A 25,067-nucleotide genomic window follows, 5' to 3' on the forward strand; every position below is an offset into this window, starting at 1 on the left:
AATAGAGTATATATGGGTTTGGCTGACCAGGATTGGTTAATAATGTAAGTTATGTTTCAGAAAAAAGAATCTTTTCAGAGCTTATCCTAGTTGTAAGTGAAAAAATAAAGACATTGTTTTATTGATGGAATTTCAGTTCTTTAATAGTCTTGAGTTTGGAACACTCATTACTAAAATTAGCACCTGACTCTTTGGTGCGGAATTGAAAGCACGTTTCAAACACATGCAGGTCTAGAAAATGCTGTGGCTCATATCCTTTCCTCAATGCAGAAGCTGACATCCAGATTTCATCTATACTAATATAGGTTTGATCATGAGCACTAAAAAAATTTAAGTTATTGAATTTTTAATATTGTGGTGTTTGCATAGGTTTACTATGGGAACTGAATTAGTACCACGAGTCCTATAAGGTAGCTCCATATCTTCATTGCCAGTCTTGTAACCTTGTTCTGTAGAAAGCAAATAATTAGCCAAGACATTAGTGTATTGACAGATGTAGAATGGATAGATGGCTATTGCACTTATGAAAAGAAATGTGCAGTAACTTCAATGAAGCAGAAGTTTGTTGTATAGCATTGTCTTAATGTGCAGGTGTGCTTTATTTGCTTAAAAAGAAAATTCGTTCCAATGCAGCCTAGTTACTAAAGCAAGTACCGCTGCCTACAAAACCACTGACAAAATCAGAAAATACTGTCAATGACATTCCAAGCAACCACACCCATCAACATTGCCACAATGGTTTTCACACTGGGTTTTCTCATCAGCCTACTTCTTCATTATAGTGTGAAAGTTTGGTATCTGCTATATCACAAACTGACATGGTTGATACATTGCTTGAGCCTTAGCTCTCGTAGACTGCTTTGAAAGTCCTCGATATACACCCGATTAGCCCCCTAGGCATAGTGCAGACTAAATATCCTGCTGAGTACAAACTTGTTGATCTGTCACCTCATAATCCGTCAAGCATGAATGCATTAATTAACAAAGAAGAATTTCCCCTCTCATACAATAAAATATATGATGCATTCAATCTTACTCCCATACTCCTTAGAGCATAGCCTCTATATGGTGTCGAGTAGAGGAATAAATATTTTTCCTACACTTAAATTTGATAAACTGTCTAGAGTGACTTCGTAGATAGCTCAACATAATTATGGCCTTTAGAACAATGGCATTCATTACATTGGTATTCGATAGGTTCCAGTTGCTCCACATAAGACACTTTGATTTTAACAATTGATTTTGCACTAGTCAGTGAAATTATTCACTTAAGCAAATTTTCGATTTTAATTTTTTCACTCAAGAACTTTTTTTCAAAACAAACTTATAACAGTATGATCCAAAAATTTCATCTGCCATGTTGTCAGTTTGTTACCATGGTAGCATGTTAAGCCTTCAAGTAGAGAACAACATTTGAACCCCATTGTGAGCTTTATTTTTTTAATTTTTTTTCCTTGATTTAGGAAAAAGAATTATGTTATTGCTCCTATTTTGTGTGTTCACACAAAACATTGCAGAACATGAACAGTAAACAAGCCAATAAATTTTAGCACACACAAAAATTGTTTGTTCTGATCGAACAATGGATATATTTTACCTTCTGGATGATACACATTATTCCTCCAGCACAAATATCCTCTCTGTATTGTTGGCCATCATGCTGTAAATTTATTGTTACCAGAGTGTTAATGATGTCAGATAAAGTGATTTATATCTAAATTTCAATCTGAATAGAAATTATCTCTGGCAAGAAATTTCTAGTTCATGTTTTTCAACATGTACTTTACTAGCTATCTTTGTAACCATGAAAGTAATAGCTTGCATCAATTTCAAGTCCTGAATAAAGACCACTTCATGTTTCATCTTGTGTCATTAGTTTAAATAGATGTTTCACCAACCAGTTCTCATTATTTATATAATGAATTTTCAAGACACGTTTTCAAACTGAAGAAAAACCATTGGGGGGGGGGTAAATTTGTTATATACAGCTACTATAAATAGAACACATGGAAAGTACTTTTACAATAGGCATACTCATTCAAGTATGCAAGTGCTACACAGAATTTTCTCACACATAAATATTTTAGGATAAATATTGGTTTACAAAAGGACAAACACTGATTTTGAGTGTTTTTTCATTTTATTTTGATCAATGTATCTAATAGCATAATCCATACAAAGGAGAGTGCAAAATGTAATTGACTGTATAAAATTATAATGATTATGCCAAAATCATAATAAATGGCAGGTATGCATGTGGTATTTTGTGACAAATCATTTGTACATTCAGTTGTCAACCAAATACTGTGTAATCTACTCCTGTCAGTAAAATGCTTGACCATTGCATTTGTGCACATATATCAAAGGTATTTATAACCTGGAACATAGTTGGCTATATCCGACAGTGTAAGTTAGAATGTCTCCTTCTGAATGGTGATTAATTTTTACTTTCTTTCATGATTGGGCAGACCAGACTATTCATTTCTTTCTTTTCTTTTCTTTCAAAGAGTCAAACTAGTTCAGTTTGCAGAGCATCCGACTGTAATCTATGCATTTGATGTTCGATTCTAGCCTGGGTCGGCTGCCTCCGAGTGTCCCTGGGAAATGTATTTTGCTCCAATTCCCTCTTCATGACGTATCTAACATGTTAAAGGGGCCTTAGAGCCAATAAAAGTGATCTTGTCCTTCTGTTTTCTTTCTCTTTATGTTTTTTCTTCTCTTACAAACCTGATGGATTATCGAAAGCAAAATTACACTAGTCCCCAACACTTTTGCATACATGGATGGAAAGGGTGTAATGAATAGTGTTTTGATATGCTAATTGTCATCTAAATTTCTTTCTTAGATAATGCTATGTTAACATCTGCCTCTGGATGGATAAGTGGAAAAGTGATAATGCACAGTGTACTACCATATATACTTGCTTATAAGTTGAGTCAAACTGTAAAAAACAAAGATCCTGAACTGCTGTAGAATAATGTGCCTGTGGATGTCAATGTTGTTTGTTCTACTGATTACTCCTATAAATTGATTTGATATGCCTTCTGACACAGAATCTTAGACTGGTGCTTAATGGTACTTCATATTGATACATGCTCTGACACGAAGATCTCACATTGATACTAATTTTATTTTGATATGACCTCTGACATACAAGAATCTTACATTGGTGTTTATTTTATATTGATAACCAATGACTCATGAAATCTGGCATCGGTGCCCATTTCATATTGATATGCCCTCTGACACAGAAAAAATCTTTCATTGGTGCTTTCATACTGATATGCCCTGTGCCACAAAGAATCTCATTGGTGCTTATTTCATATCGATACACAATGATGCACATAATCTTTCATTGGTGTTTATTTTATATTGATAACCAATGACTCACGAAATCTGACATCAGTGCCTATTTCATATTGATATGCCCTCTGACACAGAAAAAATCTTTCATTGGTGCTTATTTCATATTAATACACCCTTTGACACAATGAATATTACATTGGTGCTTATATGATACACGACACCTCCTGTGCGAGAATGTTTATTACCTTTGGCTCCTCAATGTCCCCTAAACATTGTTTCATAATTTTCATCTTGAATGAGTTCTTGTACAGTATCCTCCATTTATGATATATGGGCAAACAGTTCAAACTGATTAGTGAAATTCTTACTCCATCATCTATGAGACATAAACACTGCTCAACAAATGCATACTGTTATACAGATCTTCAGTTTATTATATTAGGGGAAACAAATTCCTCCATTTATTGAAAACAGTTCCTCCATTTATGATATTAGGGGTAACAAAATCATCTTTTTATGATATATGGGGAAACAAGACCCATGATTTATGATATACCGGGAAACAAGATCCTCCATGTATGACATGTGGGGAAACAAGATACACCATTTATGATGTATGGAAAAACAAATTCAAGCTGGTCAATGAAACTCATATTCCATGTATCCAGGGAACTGATAAATAACTTCAGAACAAGTGCATAATGGATGGTATAGGAACAACTCTCGAAGGTTGATACATCATGGAGGTAACAAACTTTTGTATCTTAGATTGCTTTCCTCATTTCTAAATTGGAAGGAACTTTTTAAGATAGGCTGTAAGATGAACTAAATCCTAAAGCCTAAAATGGCAAGGGCAAAGCCTAGAATGGCAAGGGCAAAGCCTAGAATGGCAAGGGCAACTTCATAATCCCTCTTTGGCAGTATCTCCGATATGAAATATTTAGTGAACAATTGTAAAATAGGATGAGAACAACTCTTCTCCAGGGTGAATATCTCTCTGGGATACCAGGACAACAATTCGTGTTAACCTGAAAAGATAAGAAAACAACAAAAAATAGGAATCTTTGAATAAGAACTCATTCTCTGAAATACGGATCAGGTTTCAGTACAAGTATATAAACTCCATTCTAGTACAGTCCCAGCTGCCCATCAGCTATAAAATATTGAACACTCCATGAGACTGTTGACCAGTACAACCAGACAGCCACGTGTGAATGTTAACCAACTTGTATTTTGACTTAAGTGACAGTTGTGAATGTTAACCAATTTGTATTTTGACTTAAGTGACATGTGTTCATGTTAACCAACTAGTATTTTGACTTAGTGACAGGTGTGAATGTTAATCAACTTGTATTTTGACGTAAGTGACAGGGTTGGACAGAAGCCCAGAGTGATATCTTTGTTCATTTTATTATAAGTGTAATACAATAATAATAATAATAATAATAAAATAATAACAATAATACTAATAATATGTATAATATGTACTGTATCAAATCTTTAACATTTCAGTATTTCTCATCAAAGTTCATGAATTTATGCCACATACTTAAAACGTTCTCTGTAAATCATCTTGATTATTTTAAGAGAAAAGAATTATTAAAAACAATTATGTATTCATGTATGTACAAAGTTTAACAGCAAATTAGCACAACCTTGGCAATAAAACATGAAACACTAGCCAATTAAAACATTAATTTGCCAAAAGAAAATATGATCATAAACAAGAGGCACAAGTGGGCCTATCACTGACCCAACATACTGATCAAAATGGCAATAATATGGTAACAAGACAGGTGGCTTACGTTGAAAGTTGCCCATGTCAAGATATTTCAAACTATTTTTTCCAATTTAGTGGCATTTTAAATATTTACTGAACCAGATGATGCACTGGCATTTTTTATATGAATGATGATATAGCCACCATTATGCTGAGATGCCATAAAATGCTAGTATATACAAGAATTAAAGAGAACAGTATGTATGTAAGGATTCCACTTATCACACATAGTCTGATGTGATACACACATTTTGGATTTAGATTTTATTAGTTATTTAGATTTTTTATAAAAAAAAGTAACAGCTAGCCACACATAATGGGAGATGAGCATCATCTGAAGGTTTTCCATTGGGTTGCTAGTGGAGATAAACTTAACACAACTTTATTAGAGCATGATTTGAGAATGATTCATGCTAAGTTGGATCAAAAGTGGCTAGACCACTGAGGAAGAAGCTGAAGATCAGGGCTGGAAATTAATTTGCATAGTTACATGGAAAATGCAAATTAATTGTGGAAATGCAAGACTTGGATTTGGTGAGAGTACAAAGCTCTTGCACCTTTTTTTCAAGTGCTAAATTTCCAGTGATATACAGCGCATCATTAGTAAGCCCTTTCATATATATATGTCTCAAATAGATGAGGAAAAACCCACATACAGTAAAACACCGATTATCTGGATGCTAATTATCCAACTCACAAGGATGGCAACTGTTATGGTTGGTAGTTAGGTGTGAACTCGGGGATCAATTCAATTTTTCCAGGATAATCATGTTGGAAGTTTTTAAAATAATGATAATTTTTCCATAAATGTGTAAAACATCTTGGTAGTATTAGTTTTGTGCAGCAATTTTCAATTAAGTGAAGTGAAGAAGATTCAAGTGCACGTGTGCATGGATTACTGTGTCAGTGTGTGTGAACATTCAATGCTTTATGTTTTTAAAAAATTAATATTCATATATCCATGACAAGAAGGAAAAAGGACTCTTAAAAGGTGGTGTAGCAAACCTACATCAATCCTTGCAATTGCAGAGCATTCGCATATAAGTTGTTCCTATACCCAAGCTGTATTCTAACCGTGAATCTGACCAAAAATTGGGTAAAAGAGTACAGCAAAGATTCTGAAGAAAACAAAGCAAACAAGTGCAAAACATAACAAGTAAACTGAGAGAAAATACAGAGATATTTGTGCTGAAATTTGCAATGGATATTGGGGTAAAACTGACAATAGATGATATTAACAGATTCACCATGGAGGGCCATCCAGTCAAAGAAATAGACTAATCTTATTTATGAAATATCATAAGCACCTGGAAACATTACACTAATTTTATCAGGGACTCAATTATACTAAGTTAATCAGGGACACTATTATATTAAGTTTATCAGGGACACTACTACACTGGTAAAATTCACCAAATCCATAAACTAGTAGGAGCCCCTCATTGCCAAGTGGTCTAAATCCCCAGGTGGCCAAGTGGTCTAAAGTGCTCACTTTTATTGATCACTGCCATCTCACGTCTGTCCACATGGATTCAAGTCTTGGGCTTGGCCAATGTGGGTGTGTAAGAAAGCTGCTGGTAGTTTCCCAGGGTCTTCCCTGGTTCTTCATTCACCAATTATACTGGTTGTAATGTACAGCCTATCTTGCAATGAGAAATGGCATTCGACCCAAGCAACAAAATTAGTTAGCCTATATTTAAAAGATAATCAAAAAGATAATAAGCACACCCAGACTTTGACATAACTGTGTCCTACTGAAAGTGATCTATGAACTGATTACTGATCAACATTGTGCTTTGTTTCAATCTATGAAATAACTACTCAGTAAGCAACCAGGATAAATACTGTGCTTCACTTCATTCTATCAACTGACTACTCAGTAAGCAACCAGGATCTATATTGTTCTAAATTTATTTCTATAAAATGACAACTCAATAAGCAAGCAGGATCTATAGCGTGCTTCATTTCATGCTATGAACTGACTACTCAATAAGCAGGCAGGACTTATATTGCTCTGCATTTCTTTCTATGAATTGACTACTTAATAAGCAAGCAGGACTTATATTGTGCTTATTTCTTTCCATGAACAGATACTCTTTAAGCAAGCAGGATCTATATTGTGCTTCATTTCTTTTGTCCACTGGTTATATATACTGTGAAATTACTTTTATTTGGTCACTACCAACTTTTGTAGATTTTGTGGTCATTACCCTGTGGATCAAGGATTTCAATTAGGTCTCATGCAACTTCCTCTATGTCCCAAGACATTTATGGAGGCAAGATTTAGCCCTGAGATGTGTGCCATGTCAATAGAGGCCCATGGAGGCAACCCTTTGGCCCTGAAGTGTGCTCTGTGGACTTTTTAAAAAAGTGAGGTCTGTAGCGAGAATCTGACTTTGTGCTTTTTTTTTAATGGACTATACTTTTTTTTGCCTTTATCTTGCATGCTCCCAGTACTGCGCTGTGTTAAACATATATGCATGCATGCATACACAAATGCACACACACACATGTAAGTATGTACACACACATTATAAATTTAAATATTCAGTGTAAAATATCTCTGACATAAATATTAATCAGAGATAGATCCATGAATTGAAATATCAATGAATTCACAGCATCAACTGAAAAGTCAACCAGATGAACATATGGAATGGCTGGAGGTTGATGTTATTACTGATGAACCTGGTATGTTCAATGATGTTGCTAATTATAATAAATCATGGACAATAGTGCTCACATTCCATCAATATTTTGACAGGAAGAAGACTTGCATTGCAGCAGGTGTGGCTATTGAAAAACTCATGAAGAGAATGAGTTTGTGAACAGTATCCAGGTGAGATACTCACTATGGAGAATTAGAGAAACATGCCTGTTATCATTTTGGACTTGACTATTTATAAATATAGACATTTTGATTTCCAGAACTTGTACTATGTTAAAAGTGATGCTGATAACAGTAACTCTTCTACTAGGAAAAAATGATATTTCAAGATAAACCTCTGCGATAATCATGGATTTTCTTACATATGGAACAATCAATTTCATATAATGATTCCATTCAATGAAATAAGAGTTTTAGATCATTATAAGCAAAAATGAATTATCCTTGGTGAGGTCATCAAACAAGTCACATACATAATCCTTGCATCAAAAATATTTATAATTTTAAAACTAAATGAAGCTCATTTTAAAATTGTGCTAACTAGATTAAGGGCAGTATCACATATCCAGAATACAAAAACAGGTAATTAGAAGCGTGTACCAAGGAACAAGCTGTCAAAAATTATTATCTTGTCTATCTTATCTATGTTTGCTTGTATGTCCATTTTATTGGGAACTGAGAAGAAAATGTTGATGCCTGAAAATAGAAAAATTTAAAGCCATTACATATGCACATTCAAAAAGAATCCTAAATGAATTGTCTAAACGTTTATGCTTTGCACAACAGAAAAGATAAAAAAAAAAAACCTATTGTATAAATAATAATTAAACTGCATTCTAAGGTTAACATAATTAAATATACTTTGGTCTTTACATTTTCTGTAAATTTAATGGTAATTTTTCTCATGAAATATTATATATTTAATACTCAGTCATCCTCCTCTGTATGACATGTTCTCATCCTGATGTCTGAAGGAAAAAACTGATTTTCTAATTTAATATTAAACAAAGTTTGTATTCTGTTCTGTAAATGTATATCAGCATCTGCTGGGGAGATTAATACATGAAGGACTAGAATCTAATGGGGTAAAGGGTTTACTCTGTTGCTTCAATCCAAACAAAATTAAGCACACAAGCTGAGTTTTGTCTCTGAATGGGGTTATGATGGTGATGGCAAGACCTTTTGAATCCTGATATATCAGTGATCAAATTTAAACCTATAGTAATATTATCTCAATTTCTTAGGTCAATGCATCAAATGATATAGAAGATATGTGACTTTTAACAACATAAATGTGTGACTTTTTACAACATAAATATGTGACTTTAACAACATAAATACTAATGCTGATGAAACTTTTACCTGGATTGTAATACCTATGTATCACCATTAACAGTTAAGATAATAAACCCAAGCTGCATGAGCCATTACTTTAGAGGAGTTTAACCTTCTGTTAGGACAGATTTTGATGCAATGCTTGTACAATTACCTCTCAAGTGATGTGTTAAGATAGGTGTCTTCTAAACCAGAACTGTAATGGTTGTTGGGAATATACTGTCTAAGATGGAAAGGAAATTCTTGAGGAACATCATACTCTTGATACACTACATTGGCTGCAAACTCTGTTAAGAAAAATGAGAAAGTTTCTTCTTGTCACACACAGACAAATATTTCATGAACATTTGCGCCAACTGATATACCTGCAATTCTTCTCTCATGAAATAATCTGAGTTCTCTTTGTCCAATTGAAATATTAAACCATTCCAAAGATTTTGAAATCTTGGGGGGGGGGGGCACTTCACTTGTTGATTTTAGTAATAATAATAATAATGTGGACTTAGTACCAAATCTTTAGAACTGCTAGGCACTTTATAAATATTAGATAACACAAAAATTTATACAATGACATGATTATAAAAACAAACACCATGAAATTACAAAACAAAATGAAGATGTTTGGTTTGCTTGGATGTCATGCATGAGTTGGGTTCTATTTATCATATGGAGGTTTCTCTATGTACTAAATACAGATGGAGGGTTAGCAACTGATGGTGAGATGGCATATGATGCAGAGGTGACCTGATGCAAGTTCGTGGGACATCAATGAAGGCTTTAGATTATTATCATCATTTCTATGAAGAATCAAGTCTAAAATATGACCATATTTATTGGTAGGTTGGCTCAGTAACTGTTTGTGGTTGAAAATGTGAATGGAATCCAGGAGTTTTTATGTGCATGGATTTCCAGTCGGTCAAAGTGAAAACTGAAATGTCCAAGAATAATCACCTATAAAATTTCCATACTCCAGCGGGTTAGGAAACTGCTCCAAAAACAAGAAATTCGGTCAGCTTGTTTTTCGATAAGGTGGTTTGTAGAGGCAGAAACAATGGAACTGACCTTTGCACCAATGTGAGCGAGGTTAGGACCAGTTCAAAAGATGTACAGCTGTATGTTCGAAATTGAAAGTTGTAGTGTGGTTAAGGTGGTGAATTATAGAATTCTTTGCAATGACAGCAATTCCGCATGGAAGTAACTTGATGGAGCAACTAGGTGTTCGATCCACATACCTTGACTTATTGTCTGACATTTCTTTCTTCACTGCAATTTACATTTAAGCAAAAATGAATGTAGTCCCAGGTTGTTAATTCTAGTGCAGTATCGAGCACCAAGGAGTTGTTATTTAATGCAATTAATGAGGGTTCATCATGCATAAATGGTTCAGCTGGCAAGCTCATACATGCCAACCATTACACTTTTGGCATAATCATGCTTTTTTCCACTAAGTTATTCCTTACGCGTAAATGTATTCAGGTTTTGCGTTTTTAGTATATCCCCCTCCCAAAAAAGATTAATAATTTGTTTTCTCATTTTTACTAACATCCCATTAATCCCACAGACCGTATTCTAGAAAAGACGGCTTCTATGTAACTACGATATAAGAGTACACTTGTCTTGGAAATTTGAAGCAGTAATTTAAGTTAAAAGACCAGAAGGGGTAAATAAATCATTCTGTAAATATGCTCATTAAATTTTATTATGTTTTATGTGGATTACTCTTTTTCTGCTCGGATTACTCTTTTTGACCACTTGGATTACACTTTTTCCTTGCCAGGGGTTGGCATGTATGCGAGTGTAGCGTGATGACATCATGTTGACGTACAAGTGGTGCAATATGAATGAGACAAAGTCTAACACATCCCACCAAAAAAACCCAAGCAAATGAAGAAACACATTAATACAGAACAGCCAATGTATGACAAAACAACTAACGTAGATGAACACGTTCTACAATCACATATGATATGGGATATGGGAAAAAACTCCAGAGTGACTGCCTCAAACCTGTTAAGCAATGGCAGTCATTCTGGATCATCACCAGGGTATCTAACTTTGTACTTGATGCTCTCACCTAAAATATAGATACTACTATAGGTAATCTTAATATATATGAATAGAAATTATGATAATTCACCAAAAGCCCAAAATTTGCTTTATCATGTAGTCAGTAGTGCAATATACAGTAAAACCTGTTCTGACACACTACCCCCCACCTTTTGCCAATATAAAACTGCTTCTCAATGAGGTGACCACATTATATAATAAATGAATCTGTACATTAAAAATCTGGTCTCTGAAGACGTAATCTCCTATAACCATGGTTTTTCAATTCAGTTTTACTGTATTACGTAAAATTTAGATTTATAATATCATAGTATACAGTACTCCCTCACTATTATGTATATTGCTATCAATGGGAACCATGGTACATTCCATCTTTCCACCACTGTATAATGTATTACAAGATACATGTAATGTTACTACCATGGAAAAAAACTGGTTGAATGACACTACCCACCTTACAACAGGAAATGTTCCTTTAATAAATGCTGTAATACTTAACCATGTCAACTAACTTATGTCATTGAGAATCACAAGTTTGTTGAAGTTGGCTGACAAAAGAAATCCTAATGATATACATTTTTTTATTAACATACCATGTCAAAGCAAACCTATACGCCACTCATTACGGCAACTTGTGATGTTATATCATTGAATTTGTGTCACTGATTTTGTATCAAACAAAGTGTCATTGGAAATGCTCTGCAATTTAGCATTTACTTTAACAGCTGATCATCTCAGAATACAAATATTTAATATGTTTCATAAAATACAACTATATACTTTTTGATTGGTTGTTTACATACTGTCCCACAGCTAGGGGGTTGACTGGATATGGGGTTAGCCAGCTGATGTCACATGTCATGTAAGGTCCCATTCTATCCCTTTGAGCACATGATCTGTAACAGAATGTCAGACTCTTAATTTCAAGAAATAAACAACATATCTGAACACCAGAGTAAGAAAATGCAATTCATAAGCCCAGGTAGCCAGGACAAGTAAAAATCATTGTTGGGCAAGTGAAATTGTATGTAGTTAACCCAATATTTTTGCAAGAAAAAGAAGAAAAAAAACCCTGAATTTGGAGACCATTCTCCTTACATAATCCTTACTATGCATGTTGGTCAAAATTAGAACTGTTGTCCCCCAAGAATGTGAACAGTTTTCATGTTACACTAATATGGGTTCATGTTTCATAACTTAGTATTATAAGATCTAATCTCAATGGGAAGTACAACACACCAGTGCATCTGTTTTAACATAACACCTATATTCAACTGGTATCCTCAATAAGAATGCCAGTACACCTGTAATAACTGGGGGATCTAGTGGGCAGGTGAAACAAAATTTCACAATTACTTGAGTGCAAGTCAATGTGCTCTTGTATAAGTACTCACACTATCTTGAGTGGGACTTTTTAATTTGGGGTACCATTGCAGTGGAAAGTAATTAGTATTAATAAAAGATCTTCCTCCACAGTTATACTATCCACTATGTACAGCTCATCATGTGCTGAAAAATGGCATTAAACCCACAACAACAATAATATATGTACCAGCATACACCTTAAAAATGTTTTTGTCATGCATGATAACAATATTGGAATTTTATTTAACCAGTGAACATAGATTTATTGAAGATTTGAAGGGCATTTTTAAATCTGCTTCAGTGAAATGGATTTTGCATACCCTTAAATAAGATATTAGGCACATAAAAACAAAATTCTATAATTGGATATCTTACTTGTAGACAAATCGAGAGAGCTTATTATCATTTCCATCAATGAGAAGTCCATCAATGCATCGGAATATGAACTGATTTCCCAGACTCTGGAAGAAGGTAGGTTCATATGGCTGGTAGATTGTCCCTATATGAAAAAAGAAACACTCCCATTAAATTACATCTTATTCAGTGAAATCTACCTAAAAGATCACCTATATTTAGCAATCATTTGCGAAACAACTTTTCCAAGATACTGTTGAAAATATGAAGACAGGCCTGGGGCCATTTTTATTAACTGTTTCAAGAGGTAGCTCCCAAACAGATTTGAGAGAATATAGAAACTGACTTATTTTTAAGATTGAATACAGTAAAACCTTTACAATTCTGAATCCCTGAAAACTTCTAACAGAAAAGTTTTGAAATAAAAAAAATTCTCCCAAAAATTTGAAGTTTCGACATTTCTCTCAATCAGAATTATTAAAAAGCAAATTTTTTAGTAAATTATGTTTCTCCAAGGATACTTGCCCAGTCATATTAACAATTGAAACATCAACCTGCTATCTCTAGAATCCAACCCTACATGAAAATTAGCCTTTTCTGTTATAAAGGGCAATAACCCAAGCACATTACCTCCCCTTGCCATCAATAATTGTTGCCAGTTTGAAGCTGAGCAAACTACCAAAGAGAATTCTCTCATACTGTGGTGATTGGTAGGATCTTCAAGTGATCAGGTAAGCATTCTTTACCAGAAGCATAATTTACTATAAAATTTGCATGTCTGAGAAAATTAAGTTTGGCCATAATCTTCCTAGGTAGGTCTACTGCTAGCTTGATTAAATTATTGACCAACGACTTGTCCCACCTGAGAGGGGCTGTAAGAATTATCTTGCAACTCTGACCCCATATTTAATATATTTTGACACTAAGACTGTGGAGGGGAGATAAGTAAAGACCCATAACACCTCCCAACTGACTGCAAATGCATCCAAGGCCCAATCTTCTGGGTCTGGTACCAGTTTGACAATGGTGAGCAGCTTGTGGTTCAAACAGGTCAATCATCAGATGCCCGCACATCCAATGAAAAACCAATGGATGGACAGACAATTTAGTATGAATAATATGACCCTGTCTGGACAGAAACTTGATTGTGCTGGAAATGTGTCTCATTTGCATGTTGATTTGAATTTGGTATCGCCAACAAATAAACTACCAAACCAGTATGCAAAGGTTGAATAATCTGGTACCCCAACCCCCTTCGTTAAGGGGGTAAGTCACCACTACAGAGCTGTCCAATCATGAATAACTTGTAACAGAGTTGGTCCTTTCTGAGGTGAAAGGTGTTTATAATAGCTATCATTTTAAGTGTTGATGTGAGGAAGCCATCCTCCAGATTCCAATTTGCCACTGACCATATCAAAGCCTGACAGTCAGACACTGCATCTTTTGATGCAAACCTATTATGATGATACAATTTTCTGCAAGTTGGAGTGGTACATGTGTTAGTCAAATATATAACAGGGACCAAATTTAACACTAAATATGGTATCTGTGGAAATTGCAAGCTGAAAATTTCACCTTTTGTTTCTTTGTGCAATTGCTTGATTTTCCAATGATGTACAGTTATGGATGATAACCTGTTCAAAGAGTTTTGCTTTTCCTGCAGTCAAACTATGGAATTCCAATCCATCATATACAAGGACAGCTGACTTATCTGAAGGTTTTCAGAACCATATTAGTAAACATCTGAAGAAACAACCATATATATGATTTTGAGCTATACAGTATTACTCAACTTTCGAAAAATGTTCTTTTATGTTCTCATCTGTAATGCTTTGTATAGATTTTATAGTAGCAGTAGGTTAGTTATCTAATTTTTAATACCTTTGTTGTCTAAAGACACCACAACATGTAAAAATTGTACATTATATACATGTAACTTTAGAAGGCCACATGAGTGATTGGTCAGCTGAATAAATTAGCTTCTTCTCTAAATAAAGTCATTATTATTATTATTAGTAGTAGTAGTAGTAGTAATAGTAGTATCAACTTGTACAAGCATAACTTGGGTTACAAAGTCTCCCTCTGAAACATGAGTATAAAAATTTAAAATTTCTGTAAATAGAACATACCTGGATAAAAAGACACAATTTAAATACAGCATACCTGGATACATAGATAAAATTTAAAAATAATTGCCTAGATACGAAGGCACAATGTGAATAAAGCATACCTGGATACATAGACACAATGCTTCCATTTGGAACAATCCCTTTTGTTACTATTACACCAACCCCTCCACCTGTCAGCACACTAGGCTGTCTCTCTGTCTGAAACCCAAGTATACTGTCCATTACATTCAAATTTTTTTTATACAGGTCAGGTCCAATGGGATCTAATTTGGATTTGCTCCCTTGATAGAGTCCCTCAAATAAGTTCAGGAGACAAGTGTATACATCCTGATCTGATATGATCTTGTCTTGACTTTTATCTTGAACTGCTCGAACAGACCTGAAAATGCAATCAGTATTTAAAAATAAAATATTAGCCTATTAAATATAAGGTACAATAATATAAATAATGCATCTAGTCTGAACTGCAAATCTAGATTTTGGATAATATTAAGAAGTTACTAGTATTTAAGTACATGATAGGAGCATAACAATATAATAAAGTGATATGTCATGATATTTTGCTGCACTAATTTAACTCTTTCCACCACCCCATCATACCATGTACTGCCCAATATAAACATTCATTTCTAAACTGTACTGCGGGCCACCAGTAAAACTGTGTGCCACCAGGTGAATGTACCCCAACATCACTATCTGGAAAAACTGCACAATGATATATACATATTAATAACTTTTCAATTAAAGATTTAGAGCTTAATGCTTCTTTCTAAAGTATAAATGATGAATGCAATGTTTTTGATTATATGTACATCGAATGGCAAGTGTGCTATAGATAGATCCCACTCAGTGTTGGGCTATCTGTCATCCATACCATTACTGTGTTGGCTATTTGTGCTGCTCTCTTTTGTTTATAAAACTGTTCATCTTGATGTCTGACAATTTCTTTAGCTAAATTTATTCCTCAAAAATTAATCTGACAGTTACGATTCCACGATTCTATCTGCAATGATAGTGGCATCCATTTGCTGTCAATAAGAAGGGGATTAAAAGTGTGAGAATTTGCATCACTGGTGTAGATAAAACAATCTTACTTTAGCCCTTACATTTTACACAGCAGGAAACGTGTTGTCTCCAATGATACTTTTACATGGCATGAGGGAGTTAGAACATATTTCATGCATCAAAATGGTGGATTGTATGAGTGCCATAGAAGGGTTGAGTTATCTCAAGTACAATATGTTTAAAGATTATTTTTGTGAAATTAACGCTTGAGTGCCTTTTTAGACATGTAATATTCAAATGATTTAAAAGGTGTCCCATAACTGTTGACTTGAAAAAACTATGTGTCAAAGAACATACTGCACAGAACAGTTACTTTAAAAATTAACTTATGGTGTCCCAGCAAATATAGTGTCCCGATATATACAATAAATATGGTATCACTTCAGATCCTGTACTGAGTCCTGTGGGGCCCTGAGTGGTCTAAAGTGCTCACCATTATGGTTCACTGCCATCTCACCTCTGTCTGCGTGGGTTTGAGTCTTGGGCTCAGCCAATGTGGGTATGTGAGAAAGCTTGCCAGTAGCTTCTTGTGGATCAGTGGTTCTTTCCGGGGTTTTCCTGGGTTCTTCCTCCACCATTTATACTGGCTGCCATGTATAGCCTATCTTGTGCTGAAAAATGGCGCTAAACCCTAGAACAACAACAACAACAAGAACTGAGTCCTGTAGATGACCCTGAAATGAAGTATCTAGAGTAGACTGGGATTTCACTACTAAAGTCTGATTGCCCATGAATGGCATCCTGTTCTTCACAATGAGTTATAATGTCCCATTTTGACAGAACCATGGTGGTACTTCAGGTTGACTGATAAGACATGTGTCTCACTAATTCTACCTGTAATTGCAAGTGCAAGTAGGAAACATGACTTACCTGAGAGGTGAACCATTAAAGATCTCGAGACCAGTTCAAACAGTGTCTTCTTCAACCAGGTCAGCACCCATGATAGATCCACTTTGGGCACAAAGTCAATGCCTTTGGTTGCTTGAACTCAAAATTTGCCAGCAGATCAGACAGGTATTGATTGATATCATCTTCCATGATGACTCAGTGTGTTGGAGATCATGTAAAGATGCTAATTGTTTCTCATCAATTTTCCACAACTGGAAGTTAGGTATTGAGGTATTGATGCAATCGGCAGTGCAATAAGTTCCTGTTCACATCACTGTGAAGATTCTCCTTTTTCCTTGTAAACTTCAGGAGTAGGGATGTCTTGTTCAAGTGATTTTCTCCATTGCAAAATGAGAGAACAGTTTGCTTGTTAGGGCTTGTTTAATATAGTAAGAACATGCAGATTTAACAACTCTGGATGAGAATGGAATGCCCACCTAATCATGGTTGCTTCAGCAGATGAGGAAATAGCGTACATATATCTTTTTCCTGGGGATTTTAGTTGATGAGGTTGTTGATCCATGATTTTTCACACCTGAGTGGAGCACTCAGGATGAGGTGACATTGTGATTCTCTTGCTTTCAGAAACAGGGTAAGCATATGCATCTAAGCTGTTCCAATTTATGGAAACTTTTTACTACAAAGACCTTCAGATCTTGGACTAGTGCATGAAGCTGGTCCAATTTATGGAAACTTTTTACTACAAAGGCCTTCAGATCTTGGACTAGTGCATGAAGTTGGTCCAATTTATGGAAACTTTTTACTACAAAGGCCTTCAGATCTTGGACTAGTGCATGAAGCTGGTCCAATTTATGGAAACTTTTTACTACAAAGGCCTTCAGATCTTGGACTAGTGCATGAAGCTGGTCCAATTTATGGAAACTTTTTACTACAAAGGCCTTCAGATCTTGGACTAGTGCATGAAGCTGGTCCAATTTATGGAAATATTTGACTGCAAAGGCCTTCAGATCTTGGACTAGTGCATGAAGCTGGTCCAATTTATGGAAATATTTGACTGCAAAGGCCTTCAGATCTTGGACTAGTGCATGAAGTTGGTCCAAGTGCAAAACAATTACTGAGGTGGACTGTCTCGATCTGGATCTTGCTCAGTGGTAGGTGATAAAGGTTAACTGGCTGTCCAGACCATGCTGTAAATGGCCTACTGGTTCTACCAAGAAAGGTTTATAATTATGTCATAGTGAGGGAGTTATCAGCACTGTGATAGCCTGGATTACTTCGAGGATGGTGACTGCAATACCCATGGAGAAGCCAGTCCTTCTTGCTACGATATCAGCATGCAAGCTGAAGTCTTTGTCCTTGAAGGTGCACTTCTGTGCCTTTGCATTTAGCACCCCAGTACAACAACCCACTGACCATCAGTCCATAATATGTAATTCTGACATTTATGTGCAGATTGGAAACCATATTATGCTACATATTAAGCAGACTGTTTGTCAGTCCCATGCTTCCTAAGCTTACGCTTGGTTTTGCCAATGGTCTAAGACAAATTACAGCAGACAGGTGTAATGCAGCACATGTCTAACTTTGTGAACTCAGAGTGTACATGCAGAGCTACACACTATGACAATTACCTGTAAAAAGGGCACACGTGGTCACCAATACAGGTAGAGTATTGGAACATTGCTATTGATACTAACAAAGTGGATGCTAAATATCAATTCTAATAAATGTTATCTGTAGGAAAGGCAAACTGACTGCCTATACAACATCATTAAAGCATCGCTTATACAGTAGTAACTATGAAGTAGATGCTATGAAATAAACTTACATGTACATATTCAACCACAGCAAAAACTATAAAGCAATATAACTGAGTTTTCTATAGTAAAATACATGTCTATAAATATGCACTGAAGCACAGCTACTGAAACATATGAAGTGTTCACTATAATATCAATTGTAAGACAATGTTATCTGTAGAAATAGCCGAATGACAGTCTATACAGGTACAATCAGTTAATCATCATGTGTATAACTATGAAGTGAATGAAAAGAGTAGATTAATATGGAAAAAGTATTCTGTATGTATCTGACTGTAGTGAAAATTAAATAGCAATATCAAAAGAGATTTTTACATCATCCCCCAAACCTGCACATGTTTAAATACAGTCAGCCATAGCAATGTGAGGGGATGCCTTAGAGACCCATGCATGTACATAGCAAGGGCACCAAGGTGTGTGAGGATGGCAAAGTGAAGATACTGAAAGGCCAGAAACAATGATGTACAAGAAAGAATGAAAAGTTGGAAAATTTTATGGAGTATACTTCCCTTCAAAAAGAACTCTCCTCTAACTCACTGCAAGGTTGAAAACTTTGAAAATACTTGTATGTGGATTGTGAGACCCTTCTGTCTATATAGAGCGCGTTATTCTGCATCAGCAATCGCACATAAATATTCATGGGATTTGTTGCCAATCCCTGAATCAAGGAGAGATCACTCTAGTTTCTACCTATGTGGGCAGATAACTTTTAGCTTTTTAGCTAAAACATTTTAGCCTAGGAAGGCTGGATCTGTGAGGTAGTAGTAGTTCTCCTAAGGTATTATGATCACCTGTAACATATTTAAAGAAATCTGATTTCAGTATTTGCTTTCCTCAGCCACACAGACCTTTTCTTACACATGCAAGCAATATGAACATGGTAGTAAAATCATTATTAAACATTTAGAAAATGCACCATCTGAAAAAAATGTCATGATTATTAATGCACTGATGAACCATCACAACCCTAGTCATAAAAATGTTTATTTTTTTTAAGTGGGAAAAAGGAGGCACTCAAATCATTGGTAACATGCTAGCCAGGAAAATATTTCTGCTTTTAATTTAGAATAACTTCCAATTTAAGCTGTTTTTATTTCATGCAAATATATAATCTTCCAAGTTAGACTGTTTTTATTTCATCCAAATACAAAGTTTTCCAATTTAGGCAGTTTTTATATCATCCAAATAAATAGTTTTCCAATTTAAGCTGTTTTTATTTCATCCAAATACATAGTTTTCCAATTTAGGCTATTTTTATATCATCCAAATAAACAGTTTTCCAATTTAAGCTGTTTTTATTTCATCCAAATACATAATCAGCTGAGCTGTTGCTATCATCACTGGCACTTTGTTTTTTGATGTTATACTTCTGTTATCCTGTTCATTATTTTTATTACTGTCACTGATGAAAGTATGCTTTATATTAAATAATAAGATATTGATAAATTGTGCTGTGGTCTTCATATCTGTAATCACAATAAGTGGACTTATAAAAATAGTATTTGCAAATGACGACCAATGATATTAAACGACATGGGTTACTAATGATATGGAAGAATGGGAAACATGTTAGAAAAGGGTAGAAATAGAAACAGTATACATGGGTTTGGCTGGCCATACCATAACTGGTTGGTAATGAAAAGTAAAGTTTTAGAAAAAAAATTTTTGAGAGCTTATCCTTTTTGTAACTGGAAAAAAACAGTGACAATGTTCTATTCATGGCATTACAATCCTTTTACAGGCCTGACTTTTGAAAACTCATTAATGAAATTAGCCACCAATTCCTTAGCTGTAGAACTGAAATCACGTTTCAAACACAAATCAAATAATGCCTTTGCTCATATAGTTTTTTCAACCCAGAAGCTTGGATCAAGGACAGACCTCTATTGAGAAATATATCGGTAGGTTTGATCATGTGCATTCAAAAGTTAAAGTTATTGAATTTTGAATATCATAGTTTTTCCACAGGTTTCCTATGGGAGCTAATTTGTATGAGTTCCATGTAGAGAACGGCAACCTTACATTGGTTCCATATATACATGAACAATTAAATTTACTAAGGATGCACAATTCCTGTTATATTTGTGGATAAGAAGCAAACTGAATGCCGTTGGTCAACCTCAGACACATTTTCAGTGGGATATTAAACACTTTCAGACAAATGTTGCCATGAAAGAGGGTGAGCGTAGATTAGACTATGCTGGGTGAGGTGTTCTGCACATGAGCTAATATCTATGCAATCATATAATGTTTAGACAATTCACCATTTAGAGAGTAATTATTGTCACCAATTTAATATTATACTTCAGATATGATTACTTAGGTCTCTACCACTATGCTTAATGCCAATGACCTTTCATGATTTTGTGCCCAACCAATTTCATTCTGTGAAAGTCTCAGAGCTTAATATTTTATATTTTATCTGGTTATGCCTACCTTACTTTAGTTTTAAATTATATGTGTTCTGGAGGAATTTTAAGTAATTTCTGTCACTTAAATATCTTTTCTGAAGTAATATGTGTACATATATATTGTCAAATTGACCTTTTACTCATTCATAACATAATATGACAAGACTGATATTATATTTCGTTGTCAATCTTCAATGCAAGAGTGATAAATGGTTTTAGAAAGCAAGGTAACTCTAGATCAGGCAAATTTATTTTAATGTTTGTTCTAACTTCATAAAACGAAGCTCGAATACTTTAAATGTTGCATAAAATACACCACTGCTATTGTTGACCTTGCAATATAATTTACTATTCACTAATGCAATCTTTGACTTGCAGAACTATGTGTACTGTGTACTTTTGCATTCTACTACTAAACATAGGTCTTTCAAGTAATCAACAGTACCCCAGATAAGGATATATAGTATTTTGCACATAAAATTAAAATTGAGCGAAATTATTCTTAAAAATAGTTAAGTATTTTTCAGTTTTAAATGATGTTGAAAGTAAACACTAAAACAATTCAACTTACTCCTTTCTGTGTCATGTTTATTGCCTTGCTTTTGACAGATCTCAATTTTTGTTAGTTCTAAACACACAAGTGACTCTCTCAAGTTATATGTTTTTGATAAAACCCAACTTCCATCATGTTTTTTTTTAATGATTCAATAGTGGCTAATTCAAAAGATTATCAATTATGTCTGAGAGAATACTTTTTACTTTGGATGTTAATGATGAACTGTCAATTGGCTGGAGAAAAAAAGCAAAACATCGATTTTTCAATAAAAAATTTGGGCTTTGCAGATTACCTTCCTCATATTCCTGACATTTTGAGCATTTGTCTGATATTATCTGAATGCTTGATTGTGTGCAATAAATGAGCAAGTAAGCACTGTACCAACTGCAGCAATCAAAGTTAGACTGGTTTATTATACTTCTTTACATTGTAGAATTGTGGCTAACTAAAGTTTGTTTCATCAGTAATTTAAGTGGCACCAGACAATAAAATTAGACCATAAGTTTAAATCAGTTGTTTGTTCACACAAACATGTGCACATAAATATTGATGTTTTCAGTGAATGAAAAAATGGCATGCATACTTCAAGAAAAAAAATGGGTCTTTTTTAATTGAGTACACTGGTATGCTGCTCATCTGGGGCACTGAATTAAGCGTGGATATATGACTCACAGTACTAAGTATATTTTTATGTATATCTATATTATGTGTGTTAGTTTTCATGATTATTGACTGTAAAGATCATTTAGTAAATAACATTAAAAACAATCTCTCTTTATAGTTGTGGGTTTGTATTTTAAGCTGGGGTCATGTTAGTAAACTTATTACATAGCTTTAAGATAATGGTTCGCACATTAGGATGAGGTCATTTCGTTTAAAAAAAACATGTTATTGTGGGTATTTTTACTTTGGAAGCTGTAGAAGAAATCTTGATGACAATTGTATGCAATTTCCCCTTGGAAAACCAAGTGACCTAATTTCTGATTGGTTAGCTGCTAAAGAACCTGACCTCAATGACAAGTAGAATACTCTAGAAATGATTATTTAAACCGTGTTCTGATTCTGAAACTGCATCGTAGTTGTTCATGTAAGGGACATTTACCCTAAAATTAGTTATTCCAAGCATAAACATGTCCTAGAGGAGTCAAATGGTCTTGTTGCATTTGGTTGAGGGATTTATTTAATTATTCTTTGGAATTACAATTCATTTAAAGATATTATGGACTGTATCATATCAGCACAATAGATTGAACTTCATTTTGGAATACCACTGAAATCATTTGGAATACTCGATACTTTTGGACTTGTGATAGAACTTTAAGGACTGTTCAACACTTCAATCACCATACTGTAAGTTGATTTTGTTAAAAAAAGGTTTCACTTTTTATTTTAGGAAAATAAATTATATTTTGAATTTCATCACACTTGCTGGTTTTTGCTTTTTTCTGTCACTTAGTTTAAGACAAAAGAGTCATAGCAATGTGAAAGAATGGGAAACACTCGAAAAAGGATGAAGATAAATCACAGCATATGGGTTTAGCTGGCTATTATAGGTTGAAAATTTTAGCTAAAAGATTCATATGAGAGATTATCCTATTTGTAAGGGAGATATTTTGCTGTTGGAATTTCTGTCCAATTACAGAACTGATTTTGGAAACTCATTATTGAAATTAGCAATACATTCTTCAGGTCCAGAACTAAAAACAAATTTCAAAAAAGTTTACATCAAAATAAAGCCATGGCTCATAGACGTTCGTCCTGGCCGAACTATAATACAGTACTGAATGGAAACCACCGTAGCGTGATAAAGCCACCCCCACCCCCCAGCTTCTGTGTTTCCTACTGCACTGGTTTTGACATTACGGTAGATATGTCTTTTTGTGTTTTTTCCTTTTGTTTGTAACATAACATGGGGGAAAAAGAGACGGTCGGCCGATAGGAAACACATTTTGAGGAAGGGAGTGGTTTTCCTACTAATCACACGAGACTCGAAAACTAGTGATAGAAAACGATCGTAAATAATGTTTTGCGATTATAGACCATATGAGAAGTTAATCTCAGTGACCTATCCTTCAACGTCATTGCAATCCAAGGAACAAAGCGGTAGCGGTATTGCTTCCATTTGCGCAAAATGTGTGCAAGCATAACACAATAAATAACGTCCTAATTCACAGAGCAACAGTTAGAAAGCGACATTACTCGAGGAACTGCGTGCCACAACTTAGAATTCCAAATTGTGATGCTTTTTCTCAAGATATTGCAATGTGTAGGTTTTAACAATCAGATTCTTGAAAGATCTGAAGACGTTTTACTTTGAAATAATTTAGTATTACGTATATTTGATTTAATTTAATTGTTTGCAAGTTTTACATATTTTTTTTCATTACATGTCAATGTAATGAAATTTTGTTTACTAGAAATTTGATACTTTCCAGAAAATTCAGTTTGACTTGACTCTTTTCGTGGTCGCATAATAAAAGAAACACTGTTTCTATTTTTGACCTAGTTCCTGGCCTTGATTGAGGGTCAAGTAAACAACTTCTTTTTTAATATTCATTTTTTATGTGTGAATGATAATGGTGAAATCGAGGCTATACTGGACTACGTGCTATTAGACTTGTATATACCTACTAAATAATTCTAGAATGTGATCATGTGACCCTCATCCGGGAATCTGTTTTGCGTCTCGAGTTACTGTATGATCTTTGTTGATAGAGATATTTAGTGAGTCGGGTTTTTTTCTTTACACTGGAAAGTGTGTGTTTGTGACCTGTTTGGGAATTACATTTTAATGTGTATTCGAATTATTTGGATTCTAAAAGATTAATTCTTTTTGCTGGAAATATTTGAGTGCTCATACAGAATTTATGGTCAAAGACATTTATATAAATTTTATTCGGAATTCAAACCCTGAAATATTGTTTTCTGCAGTTCACAAACGACTGTACACATCAGATCTATACTGACTACAGTATATGTCATCGCCTTCCATCTAGGATTCTTCGTCGGGGCTCGAACTGGAATTCATTAGAACATTTGATTATTAAGATTTCTAAAATTTAATTCGAGGATTATTCTTGGGTTATTTTTGGATTTTATTCTTAAAATCGTAAGTTCTTATTTTTTTTCTTCTTCATTTTTACAGCGTTTTTCCAGGGAAATAAATTATTTGTTAATTTTTTTTTCAAAGCTTATTGTTTTCACTCTTTCTTGTGTTACTGTTTATTCGAGCCTAAACAAGTACCATAAGATTAGTAAGACGTTAGGCCTAAACAGAGTGATACATACTTTTATTATCACTTGTGCAATTAGGACACCACCTCCCCTTTCAGGCATACTATTAAAGGGGACAAATTTCCCAA

General features: G+C 34.4%; 1 protein-coding gene across 2 annotated transcripts; it reads right to left on the reverse strand.

The window, feature by feature from the left end:
- Positions 1–2,121: 2,121 nt before the first annotated feature.
- On the reverse strand, positions 2,122–23,913 carry LOC149807156 (SET domain-containing protein 9-like). 2 transcript variants are annotated; one of them, XM_089962822.1, is made up of 6 exons: positions 23,771–23,913; positions 15,106–15,383; positions 12,897–13,020; positions 11,937–12,052; positions 9,244–9,376; positions 2,122–4,334 (listed from the first exon to the last, which is right to left on the reverse strand). In XM_089962822.1, exons 1-6 carry the CDS (start codon positions 23,848–23,850, stop codon positions 4,247–4,249), a joined length of 819 nt encoding a protein of 272 aa, XP_089818948.1. In that variant the 5' UTR covers positions 23,851–23,913; the 3' UTR covers positions 2,122–4,246. The 2 variants fall into 2 exon arrangements, with proteins under 2 accessions (XP_089818948.1, XP_089818958.1); XM_089962832.1 differs by lacking the exon at positions 9,244–9,376 and having other exon boundaries at positions 11,960–12,052.
- Positions 23,914–25,067: the final 1,154 nt, after the last annotated feature.

The sequence above is a fragment of the Sinohyriopsis cumingii genome, chromosome 1 (assembly GCF_028554795.1).
Source record: "Sinohyriopsis cumingii isolate HCF-2022 chromosome 1, ASM2855479v2, whole genome shotgun sequence".
In the NCBI taxonomy this organism is placed as follows: domain Eukaryota; kingdom Metazoa; phylum Mollusca; class Bivalvia; order Unionida; family Unionidae; genus Sinohyriopsis; species Sinohyriopsis cumingii.

Coding starts and splice junctions, on each gene's coding strand:
- LOC149807156 (XM_089962822.1), bottom strand. CDS start 23,850: ATGCTTGCACACATTTTGCGCAAATGGAAGCAATACCGCTACCGCTTT. Junction 15,384..23,770: donor GCAATGACGTTGAAGGATAG/GTCACTGAGATT, acceptor TTGCATTTTCAG/GTCTGTTCGAGCAGTTCAAG. Junction 4,335..9,243: donor CTTAACACATCACTTGAGAG/GTAATTGTACAA, acceptor TTATCTTTTCAG/GTTAACACGAATTGTTGTCC.